This window comes from Kickxella alabastrina, assembly GCF_025024165.1.
Source record: "Kickxella alabastrina strain RSA 675 chromosome Unknown BX661scaffold_12, whole genome shotgun sequence".
NCBI lineage: Eukaryota > Fungi > Kickxellomycota > Kickxellomycetes > Kickxellales > Kickxellaceae > Kickxella > Kickxella alabastrina.
Genome location: NW_026251483.1, coordinates 114,859 through 134,942, shown reverse-complemented (window position 1 = coordinate 134,942; position 20,084 = coordinate 114,859). Strand labels below are relative to the sequence as shown.

The 20,084-nt window shown below is 52.8% G+C and overlaps 9 protein-coding genes across 9 annotated transcripts; 8 read left to right on the top strand and 1 right to left on the bottom strand.

Moving 5' to 3' along the window:
- Positions 1-1,694: 1,694 nt before the first annotated feature.
- Positions 1,695-3,585, top strand: BX661DRAFT_182889 (major facilitator superfamily domain-containing protein). Its single transcript, XM_051536083.1, has one exon. It carries the CDS (start codon positions 1,793-1,795, stop codon positions 3,521-3,523), a length of 1,731 nt encoding a protein of 576 aa, XP_051391395.1. The 5' UTR covers positions 1,695-1,792; the 3' UTR covers positions 3,524-3,585.
- A 228-nt stretch (positions 3,586-3,813) lies between these two features.
- Positions 3,814-4,723, top strand: BX661DRAFT_143611 (CTLH/CRA C-terminal to lish motif domain-containing protein; the record flags this gene model as incomplete). The annotated part of the gene is made up of 2 exons (XM_051533013.1): positions 3,814-3,899; positions 4,033-4,723. 2 exons carry the CDS (start codon positions 3,814-3,816, stop codon positions 4,721-4,723), a joined length of 777 nt encoding a protein of 258 aa, XP_051391394.1.
- A 307-nt stretch (positions 4,724-5,030) lies between these two features.
- On the top strand, positions 5,031-10,670 carry BX661DRAFT_198536 (uncharacterized protein; the record flags this gene model as incomplete). The annotated part of the gene is made up of 1 exon (XM_051538236.1): positions 5,031-10,670. The coding sequence occupies one exon, from the start codon at positions 5,031-5,033 to the stop codon at positions 10,668-10,670; it is 5,640 nt and encodes a 1,879-aa protein (XP_051391393.1).
- Positions 10,671-11,078: 408 nt separating this feature from the next.
- BX661DRAFT_182884 (nucleotide-diphospho-sugar transferase) lies at positions 11,079-13,183 on the top strand. Its single transcript, XM_051536082.1, has one exon. The coding sequence runs from the start codon at positions 11,571-11,573 to the stop codon at positions 13,146-13,148; it is 1,578 nt and encodes a 525-aa protein (XP_051391392.1). The 5' UTR covers positions 11,079-11,570; the 3' UTR covers positions 13,149-13,183.
- An 846-nt stretch (positions 13,184-14,029) lies between these two features.
- On the top strand, positions 14,030-15,283 carry BX661DRAFT_143571 (stearoyl-CoA desaturase; the record flags this gene model as incomplete). The annotated part of the gene is made up of 1 exon (XM_051533012.1): positions 14,030-15,283. The coding sequence occupies one exon, from the start codon at positions 14,030-14,032 to the stop codon at positions 15,281-15,283; it is 1,254 nt and encodes a 417-aa protein (XP_051391391.1).
- Positions 15,284-15,437: 154 nt separating this feature from the next.
- BX661DRAFT_171169 (uncharacterized protein) lies at positions 15,438-15,806 on the top strand (the record flags this gene model as incomplete). Its single annotated transcript, XM_051533680.1, has 1 exon — positions 15,438-15,806. One exon carries the CDS (start codon positions 15,438-15,440, stop codon positions 15,804-15,806), a length of 369 nt encoding a protein of 122 aa, XP_051391390.1.
- Positions 15,807-15,859: 53 nt separating this feature from the next.
- Positions 15,860-17,444, top strand: BX661DRAFT_182882 (Sec20-domain-containing protein). The gene has a single exon (XM_051536081.1). The coding sequence runs from the start codon at positions 15,942-15,944 to the stop codon at positions 17,337-17,339; it is 1,398 nt and encodes a 465-aa protein (XP_051391389.1). The 5' UTR covers positions 15,860-15,941; the 3' UTR covers positions 17,340-17,444.
- A 54-nt stretch (positions 17,445-17,498) lies between these two features.
- On the top strand, positions 17,499-19,419 carry BX661DRAFT_182881 (FtsJ-like methyltransferase-domain-containing protein). Its single transcript, XM_051536080.1, has one exon. It carries the CDS (start codon positions 17,606-17,608, stop codon positions 19,358-19,360), a length of 1,755 nt encoding a protein of 584 aa, XP_051391388.1. The 5' UTR covers positions 17,499-17,605; the 3' UTR covers positions 19,361-19,419.
- A 19-nt stretch (positions 19,420-19,438) lies between these two features.
- BX661DRAFT_182880 (Prefoldin) lies at positions 19,439-19,970 on the bottom strand. Its single transcript, XM_051536079.1, has one exon. The coding sequence runs from the start codon at positions 19,896-19,898 to the stop codon at positions 19,518-19,520; it is 381 nt and encodes a 126-aa protein (XP_051391387.1). The 5' UTR covers positions 19,899-19,970; the 3' UTR covers positions 19,439-19,517.
- Positions 19,971-20,084: the final 114 nt, after the last annotated feature.

The following is a 20,084-nucleotide window of genomic DNA, read 5'->3' as shown; positions in this document are numbered from 1 at the left end:
ATGACTAAGAATAATTAAAAATCTGTATTATTTCCAGTGGTAAAATAAATGAGGGGAAATTAATCGTAAGAATTATATATTTTTTCCTTGCAAAAACAAATAAGCGAAAAAAATTCATCAATCAATTAATAGACGATTGACCGTTTTATTTTTATTGTTAAATTATATAAATGCTTAATATAAAGATTATCAAATGAATTCTTTATACTATTTAATTGCTAGCGTAGCCGCAGTTTAAATGACGACGTCTATTTATTAATGAATTTAGACAAGTGATGAGCGAGTGGTGTATGCTGGGCTTGGCCGCAGCAATTAAAAAATTGAAGCTTTGTAAAACGGGGCTAGCTTTTTTTTCTCATTTTTTTTATTTGTTAATTTAATAGACAAGCATCAAAGCGTGTACTTGGCGGGCTTTTAAAAAAATTAAAAGAATGGAGAGAGGGGGGGGTGGGGGTGGGTAAAAACAAAAGAAACTTGGCTTTGCCACTATTTTATTTTACATTTTACTTATTATCTTTACGTTGCTTTTGCTGGCCGCTTTTTTATTTTATTTTTATTTAAAAAATCAACCATTCATAATTTTATTGATGCGTATAAATAATAAGTGCTTGTTCTTTTTAAACAACCCAATGTTTCAACACCACTTTTTATTTTGTATCAATAAAATAGTTCATTATTAGGACTTTGGTACTGGGATGTTGTGCAGGAATAATAGTTTTCTATGCAATTACTGTCTTTATCTATTTTTTTAATGTGTATGTTCGATCGCAGTTCTATGGTTTTTATTTTTATTTTTGAGCGGACAATCATTCGCACGCCTTACATGATGTTAATTAATGAAACATTGGTATTTTAATTGACGTAATGTGGCGACCAGAAATGCATATTTATGTATGTAAAATACTTTATTAATACCATTCGGTTTAAAAAAAAGAGAGAGAATGTGCTCAGATGATGACATTCAAGATTGAAAAGTCGAAGCGTAAAAATAATAACAAACCCAAGGGTTGGATAAGACGAATATAGATTTTTTATACATAATTGTGAGAAAACAAGTATTTTTCTTTCACATGTTCTTTTTGCGAGTTATTGTTTACTTAAAAAATATAAGTGACCATGATAAATAATCGACAGATTGTCGATACTCTTCCTTATTCCTCTATTTTGAAAATTCTACAAAAAGAAAACTGGTTAATAGTCAAACGATTTCGGTAAATAATTAATAATTTATTTTCTGGAAGCAATAAAAAAATAAATAAACAATTGAACCATTAAACCATTGATTTTCTTGAAAGCAGGGATTTTTTCGCAAACAGGTATACTAATTCTTTTCCGCATATACAGGTACTTTATTTCTATGCAGAAAAAAAGAATGGTAATTTATGACAATCAACAGACACAAAATGTAAACATGAAATGTAGTGAGAAATTTAGGGAAAGAAATGAGGGGGATATACTCTTTTATTCTTAAATCACTTTTTTCTCTCTCTTTCTCTCTCTCTCTCCCTCTTTCATTATGTTTTTTTAATGTGGTGGCGGAACTAATTAACAGCAGTAAACAACAAGGCAAAGCAAAGAAAAAGAAAGAAACTGGGAAAACAATAACCACTTATTTTTCAATTTAAATACAAAATTATGTTGACCTTGCATATCTTTTCTCGCTTTTTGATTTTCCATTTCATCCAGAATTTATTCTCTTTTATTCTCTCGTATCCAATTTTTTTTATTTTAACTTGCATCTCGATTTTTCTTATTCCTTCTTCCTCTTCTTAACGTTTTTTTTCTTCCTTTAATGTCCTCCGATAAACTGGATAAATCAGATAAACATGAGAAAGCGGACGGGTCCTCAAACGACCCGTATGCAATAATGCTTACGCACAATCTTCTCGGACAACCACAATGGTCTTTCGCCAAAACCCTTTTAACCTTCACTGGGCTTTCCCTAGTAATGTACATGGTCTGCAGTGCCGAGACAATCTTCAACCAGCTCCTCAGCCCACTCAAAGACAATTTCAAAAGCAATATTTACGCACAATGGATGGAAGCATCTTTCCTATTGACCTGCGTGATGGTGCAGCCCGTATGGGTGAAACTTGCCGAGCGGTTTGGGCGTAAATGGCCGTTGTTGGCGTCGATTGTGGTGTTTATGGTATTTTCTATTATGGTCGGGGGTGCGCGGACCATGGGGGTGTTGTGTGTGGGGAGGGCGTTGCAGGGCGTGGGTGGCGCGGGGATGATGCCGTTGGCGCTGGTGGTTTTGACAGATGTGCTGACTGCTGGGCAGCGCGCTGTGTGGATGGGGGCGCTGGGCGCGGTCATTATTGCCTCCAAATGGTCCGGGCCCGTAGTCGGCGCACTGCTACTGCAAAGCGGTAGTGGCAACAGATGGCGGTGGGCCGGGTACATCAACCTACCACTGGGCGCCCTGGCGCTGGTTATACTCTACACGAGCCTGAGAGATATCCCTGGGCCGATTAGGCGCGCGGAGGAGGGCGAGAAGCTGCGGCGACTGAGAGAGTTTGACTTTTTAGGAACTCTAGTGTGGCTGGGCGGCAGCTTGATGATTTTGCTGGGCCTTTCGTGGGGCGGCAACGAGTACCCGTGGCGATCAGCCACAGTTGTGTGCCTGTTTGTGTTTGGGTTCCTGGCCATTATACTTTTCGGCGTTATCGAATGGCGGTGGGCGAAATGGCCGATTATCCCACTAACGGTTTTGCGCCGTTCGCGCACGGTTATTGCTCTTGTGGCATCGTTCCTTATTGGCATCTGCATGTATGGGATGATCATGTTTGTGCCGGTGTACTATATGATGGTGGTGGGGGAGTCGCCGGTGGAGTCGGCGCGTCATATCTTATGGTTCGTTTTGGGCGGCTGCCTTGGGTCGCTTCTGGCCGGGTCCTTGGTGAGTGTGCGCGGGGGGCGGACGTTCTACCGCGAATGGGCGGTGCTGGGTTGCCTGCTGATGACGGTTGGGTACGGGGTGCTGTACACGTGGCCGCTCGCGGCATCGGCCACCGTGCGACACGCGGGGTTCCAAGTGCTTGTGGGTCTGGGTCTGGGGCTTTGCATGCAGCAGGTGCTTTTGGCGGCCCAAGCGGGGATCCCAGCAGACGAGGTTTCGACGGTAACTACGCTCGTGGACTATGCGCGCACGCTCGGCGGGATGATCGGGCTGGTCATTGGCGAGGTGATTTTGAAGGACAAGATGTTCAGCACTGTGGCCGCGGCGTTCCCATTCCTGGGATCCGAGGTGTTTGCTGGTCAGGACGTGGTTGCACTGGAGGGGATGGCGCCGATGCTGGCGCAGCTGCCGGGGGCAATGTCCGCCGGTGTGTACGAGGGCGTGGTGGATGCGCTGAGGCTGGTGTTTGTGGTGGATGTGCCGTTTGCTGCTGTTGCTTGTGTTTTGTGCGTGGCGTTGAGCAATATTCCACTGCATGTCGTGCTGCCGGCTAGTAGGCCGGACGAAGTGCCGGAGGCGCTGTATAGGCTGCAGCAGCAGAGGAATGATGCAATTGTGTAAGAAATTAAAAGCGCAGTAGGGGTTTTTATATTTTATATTTCATATTATGGAAATGAGTCGATTTGATTTGATTTGGGCTTGATTGTCGAGAATGTAACTGAAGAAGGGGGGGGGGGGTAGTGGGTAGTATGATGTTGCATTGGCGGCAAGGCACATGACGACGACAGCGGGATACTTGCATAATGCATTTTTTTTAAAATTTTCTTCTCTTTCTTTCTTTCTCCCATTTTTGCATTTTAATACATTTTTCATAATTACTACATTTTCTTTTTTTAAATTATAGACGGAATATGACTGCGCCGTCTTCAGCACCGAAACAGACAATCAGCCTTGAGGAATGGGAGGGCAAAATGGCAGAGGTTCCAATAGCCAAAAGGTATAAAAAACAAAATAAAAAACCAAGTAAGAATAAAAGCTAGCTGGGTTTAGAAGAGACACCCTTTTATTGCTCATACTTTGCAGATAAAAAATAAAACTAACTCTTCAGAACCTTTACTTTGTTTTTGTAGTGACCTCAACCAGCTCATCATGAACTACCTTGTTATTGAGGGCTACAAGGATGCAGCCGAAAAGTTCAGCGAGGAAAGCGGTCTGCACACGCAGATGGATCTTGGGTCGATGGACGAGCGGATGCAGATCCGGTTTGCGATCCAAAACGGAGATATTCAGGGGGCGATTGAGCGGATCAACGACCTGAACCCGGACCTCTTGGACATTGACCCGCACCTATACTTCCACCTGCAGCAGCAGCAGCTCATTGAGCTCATTCGCTCGGGCCGGGCGGCAGAAGCATTGGAGTTTGCACAGGAGGAGTTGGCGCCGCACGGGGAGGAGCATCCGGAGCTTCTGCGTGAGCTAGAGAAAACCATGGCGCTGCTGGCGTTTGATGTTGGCGCGGTGGGGCAGGAGGGCGCCAGGGAGTTGCTGGATTTCAGGCAGCGAGTGAGGACGGCGAACGAGCTGAATCGCGCGCTGCTGGCTGCCAGTAGCTTGCCGAGGGAGCCCAAGCTGCCCAAGCTGCTGATGCTGCTGGAGTGGTCGCAGGCCCAGCTGGACGAGAAGGCGAGGTATCCGAGGATAGGCAATCTTCTGGACGCTAGGTTGGAGATTGAGGCAGGGGGGGCGTGGGCGTGGGCTCGGCGGAAGGCAGCGCGCCGTCGTCGTCGTCGGCGACGTTTTCGTCGGTGCCACCGCCGATGATGTGAACCCCTTATGCTTTTCTAATGTACTCTTTTTCCAATATAATTATGCGTTCTTCCGTTTCGCCATCGATTAATCAGCCCAGCTACGCGGGTGGTTGGTTCTCAGCGATGGCCGATGGCCGATGGCCGATGGCGCCGCATCTTTGGTTCTCAGCGATGGCCGATGGCCGATGGCGCCGCATCTTTTCTTGTCCCTCTCCTCGCATTTTCCTGCTAATCCACTCCACTTTGTTTCAATTCATCGACATCGCGCTGTTCCCCTTTATTCCAATCCAGCAACAAAGACAGGCAAATTCAAAAAAGCAATGGCAGATGCGCTGGCCTTTGGCACGTCCGCGTCGCAATTCCTATCGGGCAATCCGTTCACACAGGACTTCCGGCCAGTCCTCGGGCTACTCAATGGGCCCAACCACGCAGGCTCCACGCTCACAGCGTACGGGCGCCAAGTAGGGCGGTCGCTGCTCAAGCACCTGCGCTGCACGTCCGACGGCGGAGCCGCGGCAGGCAGCAGCCAGGGGCCCGAGGGCTCGGCAGGCAGCAGCCAGGGCCCCGAGGGCTCGGCAGGCAGCAGCCAGGGCCCCGAGGGCTCGGCAGAGCCCACCGGCGCTGCATCGTGGCATACGATCAACTTTGCGCGCGTAGACGACATTCCGCGGCGCAAAGCGCATGGCGGCGGGCAGCCAGAGGCCGGGGCCGGGGCCGGGGCCGAGGCCGACGGCGACATGGCGGAGCAAGTGCTCGGGCGGGGCTGGGCGGGGCGGCAGCAGGGGCGGCCGGCCACGGTGCTTTCCATGCATACGCTGGCGGCGGCCGGCGAGCAGGGGGCCGACGTGCAGCTGGCGGAGGCTCTGGCGCGCACACGCGTGTGCTTGGCGTCGTACGGCGTGGCGTACACGGCCGTGCTGATCATCAACCGCGCAGTGGACGAGGAGCCGGGCACCGAGCGGCGCGTGGCAGCGCTGGTGGAGCGTGCGGGCATGGCCGCGGGCTCGGCAGCCGACGGCGGCCAGCTGGCTGTGTGCCGGCCAGGGCCTGCCGCGCAGTTCGCCCGGCTGCTGGCCGACGTCGACCGGCGGCTGCTGCGGCACCGCCACGCGCACTACGCGGCAGCCTTCATGCGCGCACAGGCGAAGCTCGCTGCGCTGCCGCAGCTGCCCCTGGCCACAAGCACCGGGTCCCTCGGCGGCGTCTACGCCGCGCCGCCGGGCATCCCGCCCGCGCTGCTGCAATGGCAGCAGCGGCAGCCGCCGGGCAGCCCCAGGCGCGTGTTGCGGGCGTCGCTGGCGCGCTACTACTTCAAAATGGGCGCGGCGGCGGAGAGCCTCGGCGAGGCGGTTATGGCTCTGCGGTGCTTCTGGCTGAGCTACGTGCACGTGGCGACGCTGGTGGCGGAGGTTGCCGGGGGCGCGTACCTGCCGGGCGCATGGCTGTGGGCGGCCAATGGCGGCGCCGGCGACGGCGCACGCGCGCACGCGCTGCGGATGTTCGGCGCGCGGTGGGACGACGCTGTGGCGCTGCTGGCCGCCGTGCATCTGCGGATCGTGCGCGGCTGGGTGCGCCGTATGCAGGCGCCGGCGGCCAGCCGCCTGGCGGGTCGGCCGCCGGTCCGCTCGGTGGGCCGGCCGCCGGTCGGCATTGCAGCAGCGGCCGGCGGCGGCAGCAGCGCGGCGCCTGCGCCGCCCGAGAGCGGGGCGGCTACGGGCGCAGGCGTGCTGGACAGCGCGGTGCTTCCGGTGCATGCCGGCGAGGGCAGCCCCGTGACCGCGCAGCTGGTGGACCACGAGCGCCAGGCGCGCGCGCAGGCCGGGGGCGCGGCCACGGCGTACTTTCTTGTGCTCGCGCCGCAGTCCGCCGGCGCCGATCTGCTGCCGGCTGCGGCGGCGGACGCGTGGTGGCCGGCGGGCGGCCATTTTGGCGCCGCGGACTATGCGCGCGCGGGCGGCGCCGACGCCGGGCGCCTGGCTGCGCGCCAGTGCGCCGAGCATGCGCGGCTGGTGGCTGCGGTGCTGGGCGGCGCGGGCTTTGGCACGCGCAGCAGCTATTTCTGGGCTGCCGCTGAGCGGCTCAGCGCCTCGCACGCGGCGCTGCATTTGGCCGCCGAGGCCGCCGGCCAGGCCTTTGCCAGCGCTGCGGCCGCGGCGGCAGACACGCCGGCTGCGGTGGAGCCGCTGGTGGCCGCGCTGCGGCCGCCGCTGCCGCGCGCCCTGCGCCCCGGCGAGCAGCCGGGCACCCAGGCGAGGCGCGTCGATGCGGGCTCGGTGTTTTCGGGCGCTGCCGAAGCCGGCGCCCACCACGGCGTGCAATGGCCGGCGACGGCCGCGCCGCTGCTGCGCGAGGCTGCGCAGGCCAGCCTCCAGAGGCAGCGGAGCTTTGCGGCCGAGGCCCAAGTGTACCTGTCGCAGCAGGGCGGCAGCGCGGCCGCATCCACGGGCGCGCACAGCTTCAGTCGCAGCCCGGGCGTCGAGAACACATACGTGGCTGTCTGGCTGGTGGCCGAGCGCCAGCGGACCGCGGCCGGCAAAGCCAATGCAATGCAGCCATGCCGGTACTTGGCAGCGGCGTTGCATGCCACGGAGGCGTCGCCGGAGTGTGCGTTGGCGGCGCACAGGCTGGCTGAGCGTGGCGACGCTGGGGCGCTTCGCGCGCTTCTTGCCAGACCCGGTCCTGCTGCCGCTGCCCCGGGGCCTGGCCATCCTGCCACCGCCGGCCGCCGCCGGTGGCGGCCGCTGGCCGAGCTGCTGTACTTGTCCTGTGCTGTTGCTGAGGTGCTGGCCGAGGCCAAGCGCACGGAGGATGCCCAGGCGTTGTTTGTCCTGCTTGCCGCGCGCTATCGCGGCCTCGGGTGGCCGGCATTGACTGCCTACGCGCTATCGTGGGCCGCCAAGTGCTGCGCCAACGGCGCCAGAGGCAGAGCCGGCGACGTTGCGGGCATCCGTGCGACCGTGGAGCTGCTTGCAGCGCAGCTGGGCGGGTCGCTGGAGGAGCGGGTGCGACTGGGCGATGCGCTGCTGGAGATGGTCCACGGCGGCACCAGCGCTGCCAGTGGCACCACAGGCAGCGGCGACGCCTCCGTAATCGACGTGGACATGGCCGCAGTGCACGCGGCCGCGACGTGCCATGCGCACTGGCAGCGGTGGAGGGCAGACGATGCAGCAGCGGGCATGCGGTTCCAGGCCACAGTGGATGCCCGCGCGCTGCCGGTGGCGCTGCCGGTGAGCGAGGTTCTGGTGGAGTTCAGCGACCCCAAGTTCAACTGCAGGTGGGTGCACCGGGGCGATGCGCCGGGTCCTGTGCGTGTTGCCATCCGGGATGCCTCTGGCGCAGGGCCAGCTGCGGGTGGCGATGCGGAGCGCGAGGTGGTGCGGGTGTTTAATATGGAGGCGAGTGCCTGGGCCGAGCGCTGTCTTGGGCTGGACGCCCAGTCGGTTGCTGTGTTCTGTGGGAGCGTTGTGCCAGGCGACCGCGTGGTCGAGGGCGGCGCACTGGCCTTGGTGGCGGTGACCGCTGTGGTTGGCAAGAGACTGAGGCTGCGCTGGCCGACTTCTGCCGGCCATATTGCCGCTTCGGCAGATCCGAGTGCTGAAAAAAATCCTGCCGATTTGGATGATGCGCCTGTAGCGCCGATGGAGTGCCTACTCTTGGCCAACATTGGCGTCTCGCGTCTGCACGACAACCCAAGTCTGAGCACGCCCACCTTTACTACACCCACCGCCACCGCCACCACAGCTGCTGTCTCGGTGCTTGCCACAACGCCGGCCATCCGCCAGGCCACCAGACTCTTGGGCCCCGCATCCTCTCTACCGCAGAGCCAGCGGTGGCTCCATATAGACTCAGCCGGTGGGTCCTCCCCGAGCGCCCAATGGGTAAAGCTCCCAACGGCGCCGCTTTCTCCGTGTCCTGAGAAATTCGCCAGCTGCAGTGAGGCGGCGTTTTCGGCGTACAGCCGCTGCCGCCTGGTGTACTTTCCCGAGCCCATTGCGCACACCCTGGGGCTGTCGGTCACTGCGCGGTCGGCGCCGGCCTATCGCGGGGAGGTGTTTCCCGTGGACATCCGCGTGGAGAACCTGCATCTTGGCGGGGAAACCAGAGCCTTGCGGAGGGTGCGGCTGGAAGTCGCTGTTGCTGCTGTTGCAGCTCTCGGTTTGTCGGATGCCGATGCAGCCAGCACCAGCAGCAATGGTGGGCGTTCGTCGAGGAGCGGGTCTGATGCCGACGAGCCCAATGCTGACAACGGTCCTGCAGGCAGAGGAAGCAGTTGGGATCGTCCGTGGATCAGCGAATCGCCGGATACAGCTCAAAAGGATGCAGATGAGAAGCGCCTTGGTTGCCTGGTTCTTGATCTCGAGAGTATCGGGGGTTCGCGCACCGTCACCGTATACGTGCACACGCCTGGTGCTGTGCTGGATGCCGCGTGGAGGTCGGCGGAGAATACAGATGCGGTGCAGGTGAAGTGCTCGGCGGTGTACTCGCACGAGGACACGGGGGATCTGGTAGACCACACTGCTGCCATTAGAGCCCAGATGGCTGTGCCAGTGGTTCACCCGCTGTATGCCGAGGCCGAGCTGCTCCCGGCACATATTGCCGCGCCTGGGCCTGCTGCAGTTGATGGCGCCAGTGGCACCCAGGTGTCTGCTGCTGTTGCTGGGGAACACTGTTTCCGGCGCCCTATTTTGGTCAGCTTGCGGAATGCGGGGCCGTGGGATGTTGTTGTCAGCAAGGTGGCTCTGCACACGCCGGTTATGCGCCGGTGGGACAGTAATATCAATGTGAGCCTAGCTGGATCGACAGCGGACTCGTGTGCACAGCAGCCAAAATCCGGCAATGAGGAGGACGACGACGACGAAGGGGCTGTGATTGTTGCTGGTAATGGCGGTGTTCTGCGGCATGTGTTTTGGCTCGATATACATACTGCGGATATCATCCGGATGCCCCTGCACGTTTGTCCTGGTGTCTTGGAGATCCACTGGCGCCGCCAGAAAAACAATATCAACAACAACAACAACAACAACAACAGCACAGGTGGTTTGTTGGTGCGGTCTCGGTTGTGGCTGAGGCCAATGGAGCTGATGCAGAGGCGGGTTCAGGTTGAGATGGTTTGCAATGAGGAGACTGCACAGGTCGGTCGGCTCCTGCAGATCACGTACCGGGTTCTTAACCCGACGCGCAGGACAAAGTGCCTGGAGACAGCCTTGCATGCTTCGGATTCGTTTGTGTTTGCTGGACCGCGTCGTACAACTATTAATGTTTTGCCCGGACAAACTAGTCTTTTGCGCTTCAATCTCTTGCCGATCAACACTGCCTCTGTGGCGGCAGCACCATCAAATGGTGCTGCTGTTGCGGAGGAGAGGGTGTATTCGCCGGGTCTGGCGGTGTTGGGTATTTCGCGGATTCTTGATGCCCATATAGGAATGGGCGGCCCGGGGGCTTCTGCTAAGGCACCAATACTGCCGGGTAATTTGGTGGGCCAAGGATGGATCAAGATGCCGCGTCTCGAGGTCAAACTGGCCGACCACCGACCACTCGTCAGGTCCCCCCGCACACCGCACCAAACCACCGCCTCTGTACCGACGCTGCCTGTGGCGCCAGCGCCTACCAGGGCAGCATCCTGGTCTGCTGCCGGTACTTCGTCTGCACATGCACAGCGGATTATCGCTGAAATGGCCGGTCTCGAAACAACTTCCGATGGCAAAGATTTTCTGAAGCAGGAGAGGGGGTTATTGGGCCCGGAGTTGATTGAGGCGTGTGTCGATGCGGTTCCGGAGTATCTTTTGCGAGAGCCGGATTTGGAGTACGAATCGGATATGGAGGAGGCAGAAATCGGGGATAGTGATGGAAAGTTGATGCGCGTGTTTGACAGTGAGGATGCCGGTGATAGTGATGAGATACTGAGATTCGATCAGACTTGCATTTTCTGCGTTGCTCGCACTGTGGAGGAATCAGTCTGATGCTCTTTTTCCGGCATTCTGATGTTTTTTTTTCCTTTTTTGATCATGGTTTTTTTTAAATAAATATTTACTGTTTTCTTTATTTCCTTCTTTTTGTCATTGTTGGGTTTTCAGAATATAAAATAAAAAGGTATATAATGAAAACATGATTGTCCTTGTACTATTTTTGGAGCAAATAATGCATTGCAATGCAATTGACAAATAAAAAAAAGTTTTTTATTCGTCTTTTCTCATCTTTTTCTTTTTCGTTCTTATTTTTTCCTGCGCTCTATTCTACAGTCTTTCTTTTTAAATTTTGCATTTACATAATATAGCTACTGTATTATTCTGCACATCCATATTCATATTCGTTTTGTTTTTTATTTGTTTATTTGTTTATACTTGTGCCAGACATACACATCTAGATCACATACGAGAGATGAAGACTATTGTAAGTACATGCACACATACAAAACGCACGCATGCTTTTTTATATATGGTTTCTCTGTATGTATTAGTTTTTTTTTGTAATTATCGTACAATTTGCCGCACTTGAAATATGTGAACCCGTTTGGGACTAAGCCGTTATTATTTTTATGTTTTAAACATCCCCACGACCCCCCTTCCCTACCAACCCTTTTTTTGTAACAAACCCCTGCGCACATAACCACTCGAGTCTAGTATTCACAATATCCTATTACCCTACTGCACAACATCCCAATCAACAACACTCCTTTTTAAAAATAAAAATATTTCCTTTTGTCCTATTTTTTTAAAAAAATACCTAATAAAAAATAGGGTCTGAAACGAGTCGCTATTCCTTCGCGAGCCATCCTAATCATTGCGCTTCTCTACCTAGGATGCCTTTACCTGATAACAAACAGCGCACTCCAGTCTCGACTGCGTCGATCAATAGAGGCCATGACAGCAAATGGGCCCATGCCAGGCCAACAGACTGCGCCAGCAACAGGAGAAGGAATCCGCGAGTGGTTTTCGTGGAAGGTGAATAATGTCGGAATAAAGCCACAGCTGCCGGAAAATCAACAGATACCAGTTGATGTTTTGGCCAAGATAATCTACGACGCAGCGAATGGCCACAACGTTGGCGACAGCCTAAAGCCATTACCAGAGGAAGAAGAGTTGGGCCAAGGTGGTAGTAAGCCATACGAGGGGCTGGTAAAGTTGGTTCGGCTGGGTGGGTGGCCGACGGAGTTTCCTGAAAACCTGGACGAGTATCAGGAGTCGGTGTTGCAAAACAAAACGTGGGCGAGTGAGACAGAAAAACATCGGGCGGAGATTGCGCCCTGGGTGTGGCACCACCGCGGCGAGGCGGATGTTCTGGATGAGCTGGCTAAATCTGCCGACCAACAGGTCGCCTTCGACGCCATGGTGGAGATGGCCAGGCTCGGTATTATTCCTTCGCCCGGAAATGAAAATCGACGGGCCAACGCGGCGTTTGTTGTTTTGCTGCGCAACCGCGAGCTGGACGATTTCCTGGCCACCATGCGGCAGCTTGAGGACAGGTTCAACCACAAATACCACTACCCGTATATTTTCCTCAACGACGAGCCATTCTCCAAGGAGTTCATGCAGCTGGTGGCCATTAGCACCACGAGCAACGTTACGTTTTCTATGATTCCGCGAGACCACTGGTCGCTGCCAGACTTTGTCGATCCGATTAAGGCGGCCAAAGCGCGGGAGCAGATGGCCGCAGATAACATCATTTACGGTGGAAGTCTGAGCTACCGCCATATGTGCCGGTTCAACAGTGGGTTTTTCTACAAGCACCCGCTCCTGCAATCCGTCGACTGGTATTGGAGGGTCGAGCCCGGTGTTGATTTTTACTGTGACATTGACTATGACCCCTTCGTCTACATGCAGAATAGCGGCAAGCTATACTCCTTTGTCATTGCGCTCAAGGAGTTAAAGTCAACCATTCCGACGCTGTGGCAACACACGCTCGAGTATATGCTCAATACCAATGCGTCGTCCGACCTGATGTCGTACTTTGTTTCAGAGACTGGTGACTATAACTTGTGCCATTTCTGGTCAAACTTTGAGATCGCCTCGCTCAACTGGCTGCGCTCCGACGCCTACGACTCGTATTTCCGCTACCTCGACCAGGCCAAGGGGTTTTTCATGGAGCGGTGGGGCGACGCGCCCGTACACTCGATTGCTGCCGGAATGTTGCTTAACCGAGACCAGGTGCACTTCTTTGACGATATCGGGTACAGGCACGAGGACTTTATGCATTGCCCGGATACAAAGGAAAATTTGGGTATGAAGCTCAAGTGCCAGTGTCCGCAGAGAAAAAACTTTGACACTTCTATTGGGAGTTGCTTGCCGAGGTGGAAGTCGTATTCGCCGGCTGAGTGGACTCCGAGGGATACGGCCGAGGCTCTGCGGCTGATGGAAGAGAAGAACCTGGTTACTGATGTTACTGAGCCTCACATAGTTGCCGAGAGGAGGCAGTGGTACAATGTTTTTGCTGGCTTTTAAAATGAGAATCTGAAAAATAAATAAATTATTTGTTGCGTTATTTTTGAATTTGATTTGATTTCATATCATTTCATCTATTTTACGGTTTCTATCTTTTTTACTTGTCATTCTTATTTTTGACGGCCATGTTTTTATTGATGACCGGTATTATAATTTCGGTTTTTTCCCGTCCGTTTGCTGTTTTTTTGTTTTACGCAAAATGCAATGCAGTGAAAATTAGGCGCCGTAGGGTATAAACATTAAATACATGTAACTCAATATTAGTTTTCCGTAATACAGTGTTACTTTATAACTACTGTATGTGCATATACCCATATAAAAACTGGAATAGATAACAAAAATACCACCATCTTAATATTAACGTGTTACTAGCAAAATATATAAAACAAGTTAATCTCATCTAATATACAATTTTTTTGTCCTTTATATTTTGCCACGTCATATCTTTCAACATTGCTCATTTATTTAGCAATAGAATATATAGAAATATATAGTCACAGTTATGAGAAGACATGAAAGTAAAAAAACGCCAATAATTGATTTATGCAAGAAACAAAGTAAAAAAAAAGCAAGTACTTTTTTTCCCTGGCTTAATCTTGTCTTTACCCTACCTCTTTCCCGAATGAAGAGGCGACTGGATGGATAAAGTCAGTTTCGGACAAGATATCTAAAATTATAGTCTGTATATTTTGTTTCATCCAAAGTGCAGTACATTTTTAGGCTTTCTCTTTCTTTCTGTATATCTCCATCTCCATTCCTATTATTATTATTATTATTTATTCTATTTATTAATTAGTACAATGTCTTCGGCATTAAGTTACTATATCCCAACATGGGATGGGCTAAAGTTTTACTTGAGTGAGCTCTTCCCCAAGAACCTCATGGAGGTAGGAGAACCGCCAGAAAAGTCCATTCAAGAGTCTGAAAAAGATGTGCTGAAAAAGCCCGTATATAAGGTCAAGGCCGTGCCAAAGGACAAAGACAAGTCGATTCACTCCAGATGGTACTGGCCGTTCGCCTCAGGAATCCTAATAGCCGAGGCTGTGGCCATCTACGCCGTGTTTTTTGTCAAGCTGAAGTGGCCCGTGGGTATCTTCGTGCTTCTTTACGGAGTTCTCTCAGGGCTCTGCATCACAGCAGGGTACCACCGGCTGTGGGCGCACAGGTCGTACAAGGCGTCGTGGCCACTGGCGGTGTTCCTGGCCATTTTCGGCGCAGCCAGTATCCAGGGCTCGATCATTTGGTGGGTGCAGAACCACCGCCTGCACCACAGGTACACGGACACTGAGCGCGACCCGTACAACATCAAGCGTGGGTTCTGGTACGCGCACCACGGCTGGATTCTTTTCCGCCGCAAGGAGGACGAGTTGGGCTACGCTGACATGACAGACTTGCACGCCAGCAAGGTTGTCTTGTGGCAATATAAATACTATTTTTTCATCTGTGCCTTCTCTTCGCTCATCCTGCCAACGGCATTCTGCGGTTTGGTTCTGGGAGACTGGAAGGGCGGGTTCTTCTGGGGAGCCGTCGCACGCCTGGTCGGCGTCCAGCAGGTCACCTTCTGCGTTAACTCGGTCGCGCACACCTTTGGCACGCAGCCATACAGTGACGAGCAGACGCCCAGGGACAACTGGTTCACCGGCATCATCACGCTGGGCGAGGGCTACCACAACTTCCACCATGCCTTCCCCAACGACTACCGCAACGGCGTGCGCTGGTACGACATGGACATCACCAAGTGGCTTCTGTACGCCATGGAGCAGCTGGGCTTGGCGTCCAACCTCAAGCGCTTCCCCCGCAACGAGATCATGAAGGGCCGTGTAGCGATGAAGTTCAAGAACGCGCAGAAGATGGCTAAGCGCGTCGACTATGGAACTCCGATCGAGGAGCTGCCAATGTTCACAGCGTCGGAGTTTGTCGCTGAGGTCAAGGAGCGCAGCAAGAAGTGGATAGTCATTGAGGGCTTCATCTACAATGTAGAGGAGTTTATCAAAATGCACCCCGGCGGCCCCAAGCTCATCAAGGGTGGTATTGGAAAGGACATGACCAACGCGTTCAACGGCGGCGTCTACAACCACCATTACTCGGCGCGCAATCTGATGAACTCGACCATGCGCGTCGGAAAAATCATCTAATCACCCACCTCTGTTTCTGTGCATGCTTAGTCTTTTTCTCTTCCATCCTGGTACTTTTTTCCGTTCGGCTTCAAATAAAACACTATTTATATTTTGTGTGCGACTCTGTCTGCGAAATTCATTCAACTCCATTCAACTCCAGTCCAATTGAGCAATGTCCTTGTCATCTTCAAAGCTCCAGCCAGACGTCAACAAGCAGCTGGACGCCAAGCTGGCTGAAATGCAGAACATGCTCAAAGACTTGGCCACCAAGGTCGAGGAGGCTGAGGAGGGCAACGTCATCGACAAAAGCACACAGTCGGCGAGCGTTGCCGACGCCTACAAGGACATTGTCAAGGCCGAGGATGTCATTAGCTCGTTCGAGTCTCGCTTGGACCAGCTTCTCGGCCGCCTGGATAATATGATCGATGGGCAAGATAATGAGGGGCCGGAGAAAGATCAAGAAGAAGAGGAGGAGGCAGAGAATGACGATGGCGAAAGCGCTGGTAAAGGCAATACCATCGCTGCCCAAACCAAAAAATGAACAAATACTTTTTTCTCAGGCAACACACTTATTTTCACTTCTTATTTTCCAGTTTCTAATTCTTATAAAAAATTATTTCCATTTTCTTTTCTCTCCATCCGCATTTAACAACCAGCAAAGGTCTTTCATTTCCACATGTCAGAAGCGGCCGATATAGACACCCAACTGTCCCAGCTGTCAGCAGAACTGGACGAGATAGAGAAGGACATTGTCCTGCTCAGCCAATTCAGCGGCAGCCGCAACGAACACCGGCAATTCGCCGACTCTGTCCGCGACCAACAGCGCACAGCCGAGCGTCTAATAGAGCGCGCCCTGATAAATCTGGACGACATACAAGAGGCCAAACTAAAATCAAAAGTCCAAGCGACGATATCCCAGCAACAAAACAGGACCAAGAACCTGCAGCGAGCCTTCCGAACGGCACTTCTCCAGTACCGCGCCAATGTAGCGGGGTCAGTGAAACGGGACCGCGAGCTATTGCTCAGTGGCGCAGCAACACCAGCGGAGCTGCGCAAACGCAAGGTGCGCACAGGCAATGCTGTGCTTAATGTTGCAGCAGATGTGACTTCGGCGTTGCAGGAGACTGTGAGCATGATGAATGAGGAGATTGACAAGAGCGTCGGCAATACCATGGCTCTTCAGGACTCGTCAGACATGCTGAAAAAGACAAAGTCCGAGTACTTGACTATGGACGGCGTGCTGAAGACGTCAAAGAATCTGATCAAAGCTTTAGAGCAGGCGGATGCCATGGACCGATGGCTGATGCTTGGAGGCCTGGTCCTGTTTGTTGCCGTGTCCTTCAATATTCTCCGCAAGCGTATTTGGATTCCTGGGTTGTCGAGCTTGTTCAGCGTGCTCAAGTACTTCTTGTTCAGCAACAGCAGCAGCAGCAATAGCAACATCGACATTACTGAAAAGATAGCTGCTGTAACGACGACCTCTGTGGATATCAGCAAAATTGGACACAGCCTCAAGGACTTGCCACTGGCTATGCTCACAGCAACGCTAACGTCCGCTGTGGTGATAGCCGCAGCCGCAGTGCCGTCAGGTGCCCAGACCAAAAGCATTGTTATAGAAAACATCCCAGCAGAAACTGAGTCTTCGGTCAGCCTATTGTCAGTATCCGCCTACTTATTGCCTGTTGAACCTGCAGACAATAGCGAGCAGCAGCAACAGCAGCAACAATCGGAACTCGCAGGCAGTACAGTCACGCTAAGCCTGGAGATGGCCCAGTTTTTGATAGACCAGCTGCCTATACCAGAGCCAACACCAGAGCCAATACCAGAGCCAACGCCCACTGGGTCACCAATCGAACCCGACAAGCAGAATATTTCCGCGTCTGTGGAGTCAACAACCCAGGCCAACAGAATATTAGTTGATGATGTTGAGCAGCCAGCAAACGTGGATACAACTTCAGAGGCTGCTGAACATGCTGAATCTCTGCAAAACCCAGAAGCACAGGTTGAGGAACCAAACCCCCACCACATTATATACACTTTGCCTGTCGAGCGTCCTGTTCGCGAGGAGCTTTAGCTGCTTACAAAGCATGAAGAATAAATATTTAATTTCTACTCTACTCGACTTTTTTATTGTTGCGCATCACATGAATACCCTTCATTTAGCCATACTCAAGTTACCTCGCTTGAACAAGTATAAAAGATAAAAAGCATGCAGATAAAATTATTATTTTCTGTTTTTTTTCTGCCTCGTATATTCACTCTAAACTCACTACTTCACCTCTCCTACCTTTTGCCGACTTAGGCTCCTAGTCTTACAGGGCCTGCTAACCAAAGAGAAAAATGGGGACAGACAAAAAACCCATGCTGTACACCGACGACGACCCAGACTATCGGAACACCAAGATCAAATCTAATGTCCTGCCGCCTTCTATGAGAACGCTGGGGCAGGCTTTTAAAAGCTTGGGCCGCTACAACAACAGCAATAGCAGAAACTCATCGACGGGCCCGCAGCGGAGAAACCAATACCAGCAGCATCAGCATCAGCAGCATCAGCAGCAGCAGCAGCATCAGCATCAGCAGCAGCATCAGCATCAGCATCAGCATCAGCAGCGTCAGCATCAGCAGCAAATGTACATGCCGCCGCTACAACATCACCAACATCACCAACAAAATCCCCGCCATTACCCTTATCAATCCAGGCCAGCAGCAGCAGCAGGAGCAGTAGCAACAACACTGTCGCCGCCAATGCCCAAGATGGCACGCATACCGTCACTGTCACCGGCACCGGCACCATCTTCGGCCCCAGCCAGCTCCACTGTTGTGTCCGGCACCGGACCTGCATCGCGCACCTTTGTTGTGATCAGCAACACGCACGGGGCGAACTTTGTCGAACAAAAGTTAGCGACACTCGAGTGGTTACGGATGATGAGCGACCGGGATGACGCGCGCGGACGTCGTGCAGACGCGCGAACCGTCGACGTATCTCTCCTACAAGCCGCCGATGGCATCAAAGAGGATATGCGCAAGCAATCCGTGTCCAAGGAACAGTTTGTTTCTGCCAGTTTGGCACTGAACCCATATGCTGGGCTGACACGCAGTGTGTTTGGTGGCTTGTCAGCGGTGGCGCTTGGGCATGTGGATTTTTTGTTGCGTGCGGTGGCAGAGTATACGAGTAATAAGGGGGTGCTGAGGTTTGTTGATGTGGGGAGCTGCCAGGGGGCGTTATCTGAGTATATTTTGTGGCGGGCGAGCTCGCAGAGCAAGCTGGATACCCGCGGGTGGTATTTTGGCAATGGATCGGCGACGGCCAGCAAAGTAGGCAGGCGGATGCTTGCGGAGTGCCGGGCGGCCGAGAGGCTCGATGAGTTTAGCGGGGCAGCAGCAGCAGCAACAGCGGGCAGTGGGGGGGTCCTGGACCCAGCCAACATCGATGCCTTTGTGCAGCACGTCAGGGCATCCAACGACCAAAAGCACGTTGACCTGGTGGTCGCTGAAAACGACAGCCTTGAGCAAGGCGACCTCGCATTAGGCCATGAGAAACACCAGTATGCGTATACGATTGCGCAGGCGATTGTTGCGTTTCAGATTTTGCGGCGCGGTGGGACATTCGTGTTCAAAGTATATGATACGGCGACACCGCTCAGTGTCGAACTTTTGTATCTGATTCACGCGTGCTTCGAGCGCATGGCTATTGTGCGGCCGCTGGCCAGTCGGCCGACGAGCACAGAGCGCTTTGTCGTGTGCAATAATCTGAATGCTGATCCGGCGCGGCTGGTGGCTCATTTTACCATGGCTTTGGGGAAGATGCACGATGGGTCGCTGAAGCCCTCGCATTTGGTTAGCTGGACAAAGGTGTCTGCGGAGAGGCAGTTTATGGGGCCGCTTGGGCGCATCAACAACAAGATTGCCCAGGAGCAGGTGCAGGCGCTAAAGTCAGTTGCCGCGCACATCGGACGCCAGCAGCCTGGCGGTGGCGGCGGTGGTGCCAGCAGCGCCAACAAAAACACCTCGGCCGAGCACATGTTGACCAGACAACAGGAGGACGTGGCCAACCTGTGCTTGAAAACATGGGGTCTTCCGCAACTTCAACTTTAGATGATTTATTTCGCGAATACATTTAGACAATACAATTCCCGATATTTCGATTTAAAAATAAAGACAAAAAAGACAATATTGAAATGGGAGATATATGACTTTTTTTTTATAACTAAAAAAGAAAATTATAATCTATATATTTATATATTTATTAATTTTACGCTTTGGTGGTGGCAGCGGCAGTCTGAATGGACCTAACGATATCCTTGAGATTTCCGCTAGCCTCTTCCATCTCGCGCCTGACAAACTTTTGTTTCTTCTCCAGGGCTTCAACCATAGCCTTTGAGTTCTCAGCCGTGGTGTCGATTTCCTTGAGCAGGTCGTCCTTGGGCTCCTGGATAAACATTTTCCCTGTAGATTTGTACAATGGCACGGAGGCATCGAGTCCTTCGATTTCGCGTCGGGTAAGTGCGGCGAGGCGGGATTCACGTTGGTTGCCGGATATTTGCGCCTCGATCTGGCCCAGTTGCTTTTGGCAGTCCTGGAGCTTTTGCGTGATGCGGTAGTAGACTTGCTGCGCGGTGTTGTCGTCGGACATTGTAGGACTGGGTGCGGAGAGTTTGTTTATGGAAGGCTGAGGGGGGGGGGGATGGGCGGTGGCTGTGGTTTAACAAAGATAAATAACAGCAATGTTGTGAACAAGCAAAATAAGATTTTAAAATTATTATTCAAAAAAGTATCCGATATTTTTCCTGGCTCATTTGTGCAGATCGACTGCAAGGCC

What these genes read in the sequence shown, in the direction of transcription:
- BX661DRAFT_182881 (XM_051536080.1), top strand. Translation starts at nt 17,606, where the DNA reads ATGGGGACAGACAAAAAACCCATGCTGTACACCGACGACGACCCAGAC.
- BX661DRAFT_182889 (XM_051536083.1), top strand. Translation starts at nt 1,793, where the DNA reads ATGTCCTCCGATAAACTGGATAAATCAGATAAACATGAGAAAGCGGAC.
- BX661DRAFT_182880 (XM_051536079.1), bottom strand. Translation starts at nt 19,898, where the DNA reads ATGTCCGACGACAACACCGCGCAGCAAGTCTACTACCGCATCACGCAA.
- BX661DRAFT_182884 (XM_051536082.1), top strand. Translation starts at nt 11,571, where the DNA reads ATGACAGCAAATGGGCCCATGCCAGGCCAACAGACTGCGCCAGCAACA.
- BX661DRAFT_182882 (XM_051536081.1), top strand. Translation starts at nt 15,942, where the DNA reads ATGTCAGAAGCGGCCGATATAGACACCCAACTGTCCCAGCTGTCAGCA.